The sequence below is a fragment of the Pleurodeles waltl genome, chromosome 10 (genome assembly GCF_031143425.1).
Source record: "Pleurodeles waltl isolate 20211129_DDA chromosome 10, aPleWal1.hap1.20221129, whole genome shotgun sequence".
Classification (NCBI taxonomy): Eukaryota; Metazoa; Chordata; class Amphibia; order Caudata; family Salamandridae; genus Pleurodeles; species Pleurodeles waltl.
The window spans coordinates 459,621,889-459,634,985 of NC_090449.1; the positions used below are offsets into that span (position 1 = coordinate 459,621,889).

Genomic DNA, 13,097 nt, shown 5'->3' on the forward strand with positions numbered 1-13,097 from the left:
GGATATTTGAAAGGCAAGCCCACGAACGAGTGAGAGCGATGGGCGTGGTTAAAAGACCACAAGACTTACAACAGGTTAAAGTGGTTGCATGGTTGACCTAAAAATGACTTGGAGACCTACATAATGGGGTAGAGGAAATATTTCTTAAACTACTTAGAAAATGTCAGAATAGATGAGGATCTCATAGGCTGGAGTTTTTTGTGCATTCATTATTATACCCTCCTGGTAAATAACTACCATGAAAATTGGTCATGTCAATTAACAGAAGGTCACCTCAGTGGTATCTGCAAAAGCTATGATAACCCAGGAGTGCAGATGTTTTACAAGGTGAGTCCACATCCAATAATTCAGACTATTTATTGGTTTAACACATACATGTTGCCTAAGATCTTTTGGTGAAATTCTGGACCACCATAAAAATTGTCAGTTCTTGAAATGTTATTGAGTGCTGACCACAATACGTTGCATTGAATCCATCATTTTTTCATTCCATAACACCAATAAAAAATGCTTTTAAAACTAGTACAAAACATCTTCAAATCTCAGCATCAGGAAGTCACGGATGGTTGTTGGGAGCGGTAGCTGGGGCAGGACGTGGGGCAGTTTACCACCCAGGTGGAGACGCACAGAATATCGAGCCAGGTGCTGCAGAGACCGGGGCTTTTGGCCCAAACAAAAGAGAGATTCGAAGAATAGCGGGTGTCTCTGAAAGAAAGAAGGAAAAATGAAGTGAGCAAATTAACAAAGTATTCTAGAGAAAGGTTACAAGAAGTGGGAGCTATCCAGTTGGCTAAAAGGTGAAAAAACGAATGACACATACTTCAGTACAGCTAGCTAGACAAAGCTTATATTATCCATAGTTTTATGTTCACTGTTGGTGTCTATGCCAAGGCTGTAGCTCGAACTTGGGGTCACATTTCCCAGCAGAACCTAAAATAAAATGTTTTTTATTTTCTTGTAGAATATTTCACGCAGGCTTATGCTTCACTCTTTTTTGTAAATAACCTACTTTCTATATGAAAAAAACATTAAACTCTCCTTGTTAACTTTAAGCAACACCATAAACCCCTTTTGACTTTGTCCTGTAATATATGCTTTGCTACTAAGCGAAACATGGGATGTGAACGTTTAAAGCACAGTTCTTAAACCTCATAGCCTTTTTCAGTCATAACAGAGACACAGAAGAGATCAGGATGCTTTCTCTGATTTGTGGTCAGAGGCTAAGAAAGTGTTGTAATGATGTTTCCATCTACAAGGGATTCATTTATAAACTGATATTAATGACAACACATTGTATTCCTATCTACCAGTACCAAGGTTCATCCTCAATGGCTAACATTAAACCTCCCTGATGAGTATAGATAGTCATGGAATGTGAACACTGTTTTCATATTTATTCCACCCACTGTACAAGTAGGCTAACCTTATGCAGCGGTTTACAGTACCACACTCCCAGTTTACAGTACCACACTCTCCGTGAAAACGGAATGTCTGGCACTAAGGCAATTTTTTTATCAATACTTACAAGGTCTTCAACTTGCATATATCATTTATGAATTTGAAGCCTATATTACTAGGGTGAGCACTCTCAGGAAATGCCATGAGAGCATGTACATATGTTTGCAAACTGAGCAATTTAAGGCCATTTAAAATGGTCCCCATTTATATACAATCAAGTTCATGCATAAACACAATCAACTGTAATGATTGTTCGCTTTCAAGATCAAATATACATAAAAACAATTCAGAGTGAAACAAGTATTTTTCTAAACTATTTTGCAAATTTATATACCCTATATCTGAGGAATCATTTTGTAAAAAGTACCAGAAGCATACCGGTATCTAAAACAGTGATTAATAATGGAGAATCTGTCTAAAACATCATAGGAGACATGATAGCAATATAAAAATATATTATAGATTGATTCTTAAAGTAAAACTATAAAGTGCACCTAAAGGGACATGTCGCTGCAGTGGTGATACTTACTACTTTCAGAAATCCACAAAGGTTTACAGACATAGGTCTGGAAACTGCCAACTCAATGTTGTGCATTCTATTTTTACATGAGTAAGTATATAGTGTGAGTATATTTGTTCATGTAAAATCTGAGCAATGGCACATTCACTTTCCATAATCTTACTTCTCCACCATGGAAAAAATGTAGACCTGACCATATCAAGTTCACTTTCAAACCTGTTCCAGTGGGGTACGTGATTGGAGAGGAGTTGATGAATAATTTGAAACATGTTAGTTTGTCAGTGCGCACAGACTCATAGGGCATTACTACCCTAAAACAACTGATTCCTGTCTATTTCCACAGCACCTCCATTTAAATCTATAAACAATAATGTAAAATCAATGCTTTGCTAGTATCTGAATCTTCTTATAATATGAGGTTTAACATAACCAGAGTTGTAATTATCAAATCTCAGATGTGAAGGAACACAATTTATAAAATTTCACATCCTGATGGTAATCCTCCAACATGTTTTTTGCTCTTGGCACCTGCATTACAAATGTTTTACTCCTGAAGCTCATCGTCCATGTTGAGCCACCAGAAACCTTGCCTCAACCTGTATTTTGTCATGCTCTTACAAGGATATTCTTCATGAGCTATTTTTATTACATGTGTCTTTGAACATTTGGGTTAAACTAGCTGATTCCTTCCCATCACTTTATCCCTTCTACACTTGGTTCATTTCTGAATTTGGGAAACTTCTTGTCTTTCTCCTTTACATATTCATGTCATTCTACCCCTTCACAATCTATACTCTCACTATCTTGATTACTCATGGGCTCTCTAGTGTTTGATTCCACTTTCTTTTGTCTAAGGCTAATTCTCCAACAAACAACACAACTAAATCTGCACTCATTGCACTACGGTCTGTAGTGGAGAAATTGTATAGCGCAAAAAATGGAAACGTTTCTTGGTGCTGATAGTTGCTCAGTTACAATTTTAAACCAGGACTAATCAATGTAACAATCATATGATTGGGGCTATGTGTGCTGTTCTTGACGGATGCACCATTTTGTGTCAATTACTAATGTTCAATTGAGTTCAAAGTGTCTGTTTACCCGACTGACAGCCAAACAGTACAAAATCGCTGCTATTTACCCAGCGGCCCCAAATTAGTACATACTCTCCATTGTTTAGCTTGCCATAAACTACATAGTAGAGATGTTGTACAATTTCATCAGTTGCCAGATAAATAATGTAAAGGAGATCTTTATTCAACCAGCCATACAGAAAAAAGGGACTCCAGGCAGCAGTAGCGTGGTGGCTCTCTTGTAATGGGGATGCAACATGTGTGAATTACTTGAAAGTAAGTGCATATGCAACTGTACAAAAGCTTGTAAAAAAGGTAAGTGTGTGAACTAAGCTAAGCTGTTTACAGATTAAAAAATATCAAATCAATTTTGAATAAATACACTTATGTTAATTTAATATTTAAATAAGACATGCAGAACTCAAACAGAAGCTTCAGTAAGTATATGGCACACAGATATTTTGCACTTCAGTCAGAGAGTATTTGGATGCCAGCAAAGAACACTGAGTATGGCTTTAAAGCATGTTACATCGATGTTTATTTACTCATGGGAATACATTGATTTTTTTCAATGTTCAAGATGCTCCTTTCAATGTTTTTTTAGGGCTGGGCTCTTTTTGGGCTTCTAATGAAAGGCCCTGTAGTAGCTTTAAGGTTCTGTGCGTGTTTATTATATCAAATGTGAATCATACAAAGGGGCACCCAGTATACCATTGTGGGCTAGGGTACTAAGATTCAGACAGGTAAGGGTGCCAACAAGGGATGCTATTCACAAAAAAATATTATATATTTTATGCAATTATTTAGTGATGCCTAACATTGACATCTCTCTTTAATTCAAACCATATAATTACAAATCATTTAAACAGAACACATCATGAATGTAGGTTTCTTGACAAAAGCATCTGTAGTTAGACCAAAACAAGTCACACAAAAAGTCAGTGAATGCAGTAAAGCAAGACAAAAGTCAAATAAATTATGGGGGTTACGTGAAAAATGTTTCAAACTACATTAATAATGTCTCTGCCAGTTATGGTACATTTAACATGACATTTGTCAATATACTCAAAACACACTTTCTGGTCTATCTATGAATGTCTGTTTTAAGACATATAACAGAACAACCAAACAGGAAACCACAAGATGTTTTGTAGAAATGTGGGTGATACTTCGAGAGTTTGGTCTCAAAATGTTTCCATCTATGAGACCATCCTCAGGACAACGCTGTTTAAATAGAAAACCAAACAAGCCTCCTGCAAGAAGACAGTATGAGAACAGAACAATGAAAGCACTCCTGCAGTCACTAGTAAAAACACGGGGAGCCAACAGAAATAGATGATCCCCTACCCAAAGTGTAATCGACACCAAGAATGTAGTAGAAATATAGAAAAAATATTTGCTTGTGTGGGAACAAGAAGTGTGTACACATTGCATGTGTGACAATGCGCTATTGGCTTTGCAAATCTGAAGTCTATTGTGCTCCCTGATGGAAGTAATTCTGAACATGCTCATACTGTGTTTTCATAAGATTCTAAGTATCACTAAAAAGGATCCGGCTTCTGACTGTGATCACAACTATAAGTAAAGAAATTTTGATTTGCAAGGACTGCCAACAGTCATTTCGATCAAATAATTCGCAAATGCTTACAAGGTTTCTACTGAAACCTATGGCAGCTTCCATATGGGTTATCATAAGATAAGTCTTCCAGGGCTATTGCAAAGGAGCGTTGTCCCCCTGGTTAAGAGCCAGGAACTATAAAATAATATTTAATTATCATTTTAATTTACAAGTGCTGGCTCAGCCAGCAGCGTGTGCAGAGAGGGGGTGGGGCTGGGCCACGGGAGGAGGGGAGGTGTTGGAGTGTGACTTTTAGAATTAATATTAACATGAAAAGCTTGCAATATAATGTATAGTGAAACTGCATAGAAATGTGTTAAAGTAGAAATAATATACGTATTTGAATTGTGCCCACGGGGAGTGGCCGTCAATGTATACGATGATTAATGAAACTGACTAATAATGAATTAACAATGTACTAATGAATGATTTTGTGTTCGCATTAAGAGTTATGTATTAGGGTTTTGCTAAGTTGATCACTAGGCCTTAGTTAGCAAGGGTCTGGGCCTAGCTGCCTGGTCTCATATTAAATGTGTTTTCTAATGTGCAATGTGCTGCTTTCCTGAAGGACATGAAGCTGTACTTTTCCAGAAGCTAGAGATATGTGTGTAGCCATAGTAAATTCTTTCTCGTGGGACCAGACTTGCTCAAGGAGACATTGTTGCCGAATGCAACAGTGTAATTCGCAACAGGTCCAAGGTCGCCTGGACTAAGAGAAGACAATGGAACTACTGACTGGAGCGACAAGTGTAACTTTTCTTACCTGACATTCCACCCGTTGAAGACGTCAATCACAGGAGCCAATCAACTGCATGAGAACTGTGTTAGGTGAAAATTCTAATAAGGTGTGTGATGGATTATGGGACAGAAATAATGATGCACCAATTATTGTCCAATGGGAAATTAGAGACTTGTTCAACAGCTTTGATATAACAGTGTGATCCGAGGAGAAATCAGCCATTACTGAGCCATTACTTTGCCACTCTTGAAGCCATTGTTCCTCATCATTCCTTTGCCACTCTGAGAGACTTTGGCCCTCATACGACCTTGGCGGGCGGCCGCCAATGCGGGCGCCAATGCGGCCGCACTCCTGCCGCGGCCATTTGGAGATCCCCGCTGGGCCACAACACAGGAGCCGCTCCAAATGAAGCCGGCGGTGTTGCGGCTGTGCGACGGGTGCAGTTGCACCCATTGCACTTTTCACTGTCTGCTATGTAGAAGGTGAAAAGCTGCACAGGGCCCTGTCAGGGGGCCCCTGCACTGACCATGCCAGTTGCAGGAAAAGGCTGGCGGTACGGGGACTCGTAATCCCCTGGGCAGCGCTGCCCTGGCGGATTAACACCGCCGGGGCAATTGTGGCGTGATTCCATGGAAGCACCGCCAGCCTGTTAGCGGTACTTCTGTCAGAACAGCCCTGGCGGTCTTGGACCGCCAGGGTTGTAATGACCCCCTTTGTCTTTAGCTGTCTTATACCTTATTCCTTGCCTGATATGCACTTCTCCTCCTTATGAGGGAAGAGCCTTTTCTTACTATGTCCTACTGAGACTTACATATCTGCCCTGGCTGATGGCGAATCGACTGATGTCCTGAGGACGAAGACTGACGCTGCTTGCTGACTCATTCCGATGGGCAACTATCTGATGAAATTGTAATTGTCTGTTTGCCTTTTCTTTCTAGGTACCAACTGCTCTTTTGATAGAGGCCATAGTTAGATGTTTCCTAAATTTGTGTCTGCCAAATTGTTTTGCATGAAGCCCAACATGCTGATGCTAATTCGAGGTTAGATAAGGAGTTCACTAATATCGGATGCAAATAGACAAATGACTGAATTCTTGCTTTGTTGAATAATGTACTAATGATACTCTGCTAAAGTTGACTCATGGTAACGTCATGCTTTGTTCTAATGTTCATGATCTATGCTTTGATAAAGTTTTGCTTGAGTTGCCAAATTATAGTGGTTTTGATGTGCTTGCTATTGTTGAGACAAACATGATATTAGATTGTAACTAATAGGGAATAAATATCCTAACTCTTGCTAGATTTGGTGTGGTTATTCATGGCTGTAAGGTCATGATGCGTACATTGTATTGATTCATATTAAATGTTATTGATTAGCTTGAGTGATTCGTTTTTGTGAATATTGACGAGGTTATTGATCTATTGACTGCAATGCTAATCGGATACCTCGTTCTGGGAAGTCCCCAAACATGGTCAAAAGGTTCACTGGCCTAAGACGTGTCTCCTTGTAAGTATACTTATCTATGTTCTGACGCGTTATCAGTTCTGGTAAGAGAGGACGGTTTCGGCCCTTTGGGGCCCTAGGACGAGGGACCACTGTTTGAAAATTGTTTTGGAAATAATGCAAATTGGAGAGATGATGTGCCCCTATGTCCCAAATGACTTTCCCGGAATCTCGGAGCTTGCTGAAGTGAGTTGGGTGTGTTCTCGGCGTTCTAGTGATAGTGTGAGTGACGTAGGGTTTGCGCTTGCACAGCTTATGCATACCCCAGGTGATTTGAGAGGTTTGTGAGAATGTTAGGCCAGGTAATGTTTTAGTAGGAGTGTGCGGACTCTGGAGTATGAGAGTAGGGAAGTCGGCGAACTTCATGTGAGTGTGGCGCTTTGTGCTCAAAAAATTGTCCACGTGGTTGTTGGTGATGTACGGACCTTGCGTTGTCTAAGACTCCGGAGCATATTGATGGTTTTTGTTGTAATTTGCTTGGTTTAATAGGTCAATCGGTCGTGGTTGACGAGTCGAGTTTGAGTCAAGGTGAGTGAATGAAAACTTCGATGGAGATTTGGCGAGTCCTAAAGTGCACTGGGACAACCCATTGACAAATCGAGAGTAAAATTTGCGGGTCAAATATTGCTTGCGAGTGCAAGATCTGAGAAGGAGAGAGTAGCGGCCGAGGCTAAGCAAAATCTCTGTAAAGTTCTGAAGCGATTGTGTTACCCTTCCCTGTAGTAAACCGGCAAATTTGAGTTTTGTTTGTGCTCGCAATATATTGCATTAGTTTTTGTGTAAGCGGAGAGTGAGGAAGACAAGCCAGAAGACTTTGTCAGCCACAGTGTGTGAGTGTGATGTCATTGGAGCCGCACTGGGATAGGTCAGTTAGTAAGAAGGGTCGCGCACGGATTGCCAGCCGTCTGTGAGAGGCAATTAGATGAGAAGGTGAGCGAAGAGAGTTCTGGGAATTAAAGTCACTTCCTGATTCGATTGTTAACAAAATAAAAGATGCAAAAATGAAGTTTTTCAAGGCTTTGAAGAGTGCTTTGAGGAGAGATGTATACATTACTGCAAGTGTGGGGGAGCCTACACTACCAGAGGATACCTCCGTAATGGAGGAGAGGGGAGTCGCGCCATGTCTTTGGCTAAAACAATGGTGCAAAATGACAGAGAAAGAAGGGTGCTTGGCGTTTCCGGAGCACGGAACGTTCAATATAAGGATTTTGGAAAATTTGCTGAGGGTGTTAAATTAGCAAAACCCACCTCCGAGGCCAGCACAGTTTGAGGTGTTAACGATTTGGGAACTGATGGCAATACGACAGCAGCAACAGAAGTTTGAGAGGAGAATGAGGAAAGCAGAGAAGACACTAGCAGAAGCTAGGTGGGATAGCGCACAGAGGGTTTGGAGAAGAGAAATAGTAGAGGGAGTTAGGATGTTTCCAGCAATAACTCAAGAAAGCGGAACTCAAGGAGGGAAAGCCACTTGTAAGACAGATAAGGGTTATAGCAAAGAAAAGGAGACGAAGAAGTCTTGGGCAGAGCAGATGACTCAGATGATGATGAGTTCCTAAATCAGTTGTTACATGATCGACCACCGCCATATGCCTTAGATGATAATAGACCAAGTACTAGTGCAGGTCCTATAAATTTGACTCAGAACCAGGGGACAACAAAAACGGTACAGGTAAATACTGTTGCAAAACCAGTTCTGATACAGAATAGTGTCAGTGTGTCTACTGCTCCAGAGATGCAGACACAGCTACAGCCACCACAGGTCCAGAGGTTCTACCCTGATGTCCCAGTATTAGAAACTACTACGAATTTGATGGTGCCGTCAGATCCGGCATACACGAGACCAAAGCTAATACAGACTGAGCCAACTCCACTTTTACTGCCTCAGGCACATCAACAGATGGTTCTGAATTACACATCGGTCACGGGACCGCAGTTAGCTACAGCACTGATAATGAATCAGAATATGGGAGCTAATGCTCCACAGGTTTTGGAAAGCAGGCAGTCGCCAGCTGCCATATCCTTACCTATTACAGTTGGTCCACCAGTACCGTTGTATGCACAGGCAAAGTCTAGTGTATGTGATCAGGGAATAATGACACAAGAAACAACTAGAGGAGGGTTCGTAGGGAGCTCTCAAGGGATAACACCAGTGGAACAGACAATAGAGAGATCTAGGTCTCTGTTAGACTTCAGTCCGATTGGGGTTCCTCCAGATACCATGAGACAATCAGGTTTGGGCCTGCTGACTCCGCAGATCTCAAGTGCGAATGTACCGCAAACACCGATGATGCAGCCTGTTAATATCTCCTTGCAAGGCTTAACTGCGCAACAGTTGAATGAATGGTTAGACAAGTTAAATTCACCACAGACTACTCCTGCGACAGCAGAGCGGTCGGAGAGAGAAGAGTATCTGAATTTTGTGAGGTTCGGCATGGAGGCAAATGAACTAGTTGAAGGGAGCATGAGAGTGAACAGGCTTGAGTCATACACTGAAGCAGAGTTGATGTATCTTTGCCCAAAGATAATTAAAGAAGCGAGTAAGGTGCACCAGAAGTTGGCAAACCTGGCAGATAAATACGGCATAGACTTAGACAATACTAAACATCTGAAGAGGAGTTACAGGTTAGACTTTGAGCCGAAGGATTTTGATCACATGAAGTCTACTGGGATGAAGGCACACCTTAAAGAAATACTGCAGAGTGCACAAGTTTGGGGAGCCTTAGAGAAGTGGGAAGGCAGATGGGCAAAGAAAAGAGATAAAAGGAAAAGTGACTGCCTGGAGCAGCAGCAGGCGAAACCAGTGCCGGATACCGGTACAATAAAGATGTTACCAATGAGAGAGACAGCAGGAGGGGTTCTTGTCCATGTACCATGGTCTAGAGGTGACATTCTGTCATTCACAAATGACTTTCAGTCTGAGGGAGAAGCCAATAGAGTGGTACCAGCAGACAGATAGGTTTGTGAAGCTTGCGAAGTGTCTTTGGGAAGACCTGAATACCCTTTTTGAGATTATAGTTCCAGCTGATTTGTGGCTTGAGCTTAAGAGGAGTGTGGATTGACAACTGCGGAACCAGCAAGCGATAGAGCCACAGGAGCACTGTCACCTGAGGTGATGAGGTACTACTATAAGGTGATTGAGTTCTTGAAGCAGAAGATGTCGCCGCAAAATATTGATTGGCAAAAGATTGATCGAACGGCGCAGGCGGCCAAAGAGTCGATACGTGCCTACTATGAGGGGTTGTTGAAAGCGTTCAAGCACTACAGTGGTACAGAGGTCATAGAGGTGAAGGACATGAATCACCTTGTGTTCAGGTTTGTTGAAGGACTGAGACCCGAGATTAGTCATATGATCAAGAATCATTTGATCTGTTGGCAAGCGAAGCCAATTGACGAGGTGTTGCAGTATGCAAAATACTGCAGTGACTAAATTGAGTTGAATCAGAAAAAGCTGAAGGAGAAGGTGATGGTAATGCAAATTAAGGAAGCACAAGCAGGGATGCAAGGAAATGGATTACGGCAGATGGTGCAACAGCCGCAAGGAAATGGAATGTTTCAGGCGCAAGTGAGAGGCAAAGGTTGAGGAGGTTTTGTGAACCGTGGTCCAGATTTGAATACCGTAGTGGTTCAAAATGATGTGCAGGGGATGAAGACGGTGTTACCTTGTCATGCTTGCGGGGGCGTCGGACATTGGAAACCGGAGTGCCCGATGATGGTGCAGGAGGGTGTTGTTCAACAAAGCAATGATGTCAATGCATTCCAAAATGTTAAAGGACCAAGGATGAGAGGTCCTAATCCGAACTTTCAGCATAACATGGTTCAGAAGCAGGGTCTTCAACCCATGCAACAAGTGCAGATACCACGTGTACAACCAGTGCAGATGCAGCAAATGCAACAGCAGGTTCCTTTGGTACCTAGACAGCAAATACAGTTGCCCTTAGCACCAATGGGACAGCAACAGGTGATGCTTCCTCAACAGGTCACAAGTCAAGGAATGAGTCAAAATAACGCAGTACAACAGTTCCCATTGTGTGGTGAGAATGGAATAAACTATGAATGGTTGGATGAGAGCTCAGACAGTGAGGAGTGTAGGCTTGCAGCGTCCCTAGAGGTAGATCAGAGGGGACCTTACGTGCAGGGGAAAGTGATGGGTCACAAAGTCTCATTCTTGGTTGACACAGGAGCTACACGCTCTACAGTCAGAAGTGCAGAGGTTCAGAAATTGCCCCTTTCGGGACGTACAGTTAAAGTAGTAGGGGTGGCGAATCAGCTCTTGACTAACCCGATCACATATCCGGTTCAGGTTGAAATTGGTACTTTTCAGGGGTTGCACAGGTTCCGTGTCCCTACTGGGAAGAGACTTACTGTGCAAGACAAGATGTTCTATCACCTGTTCCAGTGAGGGAATTGAGGTGTAAACAAACAGTGATGATGAGGGGGATGATGGTCAGATTTCAGAGCCTGAGGCAGAGACGACAGATGAGGAGTATCCTCCGATTAAATTCTTCCCAATGTTCACAGTGACTGATCTGCCAGCAGATTTGCAGGGGACAGTCAGAGAGAAAGTGTGGGACTTGACAGGAAAGGAAGTGGGTCTGATAAAAGGAGTAGAACCAGTAAAAGTTAGTGTGAAGCCGAACGCTGTGTTCGCCCAGATACCGCAATACCACATGGCGCAAGATGTCCTTATACAGGTAGCGCAGTTAATTGTGGACTTTGTGAAGCAAGGAGTCTTGAAAGAAGTGATGAGCAGTCCATGTAATTCACCTATAGCTGGACTGAGAAAGCCTTGTGGGAAAGTTCGAATTGTCCAAGACTTGAGGAAAATTAACGATATAGTGGTGAAATGTTGCCCAGTGGTGCCAAATCCAGCTGTGATTATGTTCCAGGTTCCATGTGATGCAGAGTGGTTCACAGTAGTAGATTTCTCCCAAGCTTTCTTTTCTGTGCCTCTTCATGAGGACAGCCAATTTCTTTTTAGTTTAAAATTCTTGGAAAAGGTCTACAGTTGGTGTCGAATTCACCAAGGGTTTTCGGAATCGCCTTCCCTCTTCAGATACTGAAGAAGGATTTGGAGTCATTGGAATTACCTTTCCAATCGACTCTAGTGCAGTACATTGATGACTTGTTGATTGCGTCCAAAACGAGAGGTGACTGCAAATATGATTTGATTGCCTTACTGAACCACTTGGGAAAGAATGGGCATAAGGTGTCTCCAAAGAAGCTGCAGTATTGTCAGAAAGAGGTAAAATACCTAGGTCACATAATTAAGAAAGGGTCGAGGAAGTTATCCAGGGAAAGAGAGACCGCCTTATTGCACATGAATCCCCCAATGACACGGAGAGATGTTAGGATGTTCCTGGGAATGGTGAGATACTGTTGTCAGTGGATCCCGAATTTCTCAGTCATCTCAAAGCCATTAGTGAGACTGACGGTTAAGGATGGGCCAAATGTCCTAACGCTGACAGAGAAAGAAATGAAGGCGTTTATGGAGTTGAGAGTGTATGTGCAGGGCTCCAGCTTTAGGTATGCCTAATTACACGAAGTCTTTTGTCCTGTTTTGTCATGAACGTGATGCATGTTCTTTCTCTGTCCTGACACAGGTCCATGGAGGTGTCAACCGACCAGTAGCATATTTTTCAGCTACTTTGGACCTAGTCGCAGCAGCCTTACCGGGTTGTCTCTGTGAAGTAGCAGCAGTTGGTCAAAGCCTCGCATAATGTGAAGGCATGGTGATGGGACATCCCTGAACAGTTATGGTCCCACACTCAGTTGAGGTCTTGTTAACCCGTACCAAAACGCAACACATGACAAATGCAAGACTGACGAAATATGAAACAATCATATATGGGTCACCAAATGTAACATTGAAAAGATGTACAGTGCTGAACCAGGCAAGTCTGCTTCCAAATGAAAATACAGAAGTTGAGGATGCTGATGATGTAGAACATGATTGTCTTGAGGTAACAGAAATGTGCACCAAACCGAGGCCTGATATTAAAGATACCCAATTGGAAGAAAATGAAAAAATTATCTTTGTTGATGGCTCATGTTTGAAAGACTCAGTAGGAGTGCTAAGAGCCGGATACGCTGTGTGTACGATCACTGGTATCCTGGAAGCGTCTTGGCTTGAGAGAGTATATTCTGCTCAAGTGGCAGAATTGGTTGCTCTAACTAGAGCTTGCCATGCTG

At 42.2% G+C, this 13,097-nt stretch overlaps 1 protein-coding gene across 1 annotated transcript in view; it reads right to left on the reverse strand.

Moving 5' to 3' along the window:
- Positions 1–338: 338 nt before the first annotated feature.
- The window catches only part of ASB10 (ankyrin repeat and SOCS box containing 10), a 943,773-nt gene continuing 931,014 nt past the window's right edge, over positions 339–13,097 (reverse strand). Inside the window, exon 5 of the mRNA XM_069210746.1 lies at positions 339–705. Coding sequence (XP_069066847.1) covers positions 520–705 — 186 coding nt within the window. The 3' untranslated portion in view covers positions 339–519. The remainder of the gene's footprint in view (positions 706–13,097) is intronic.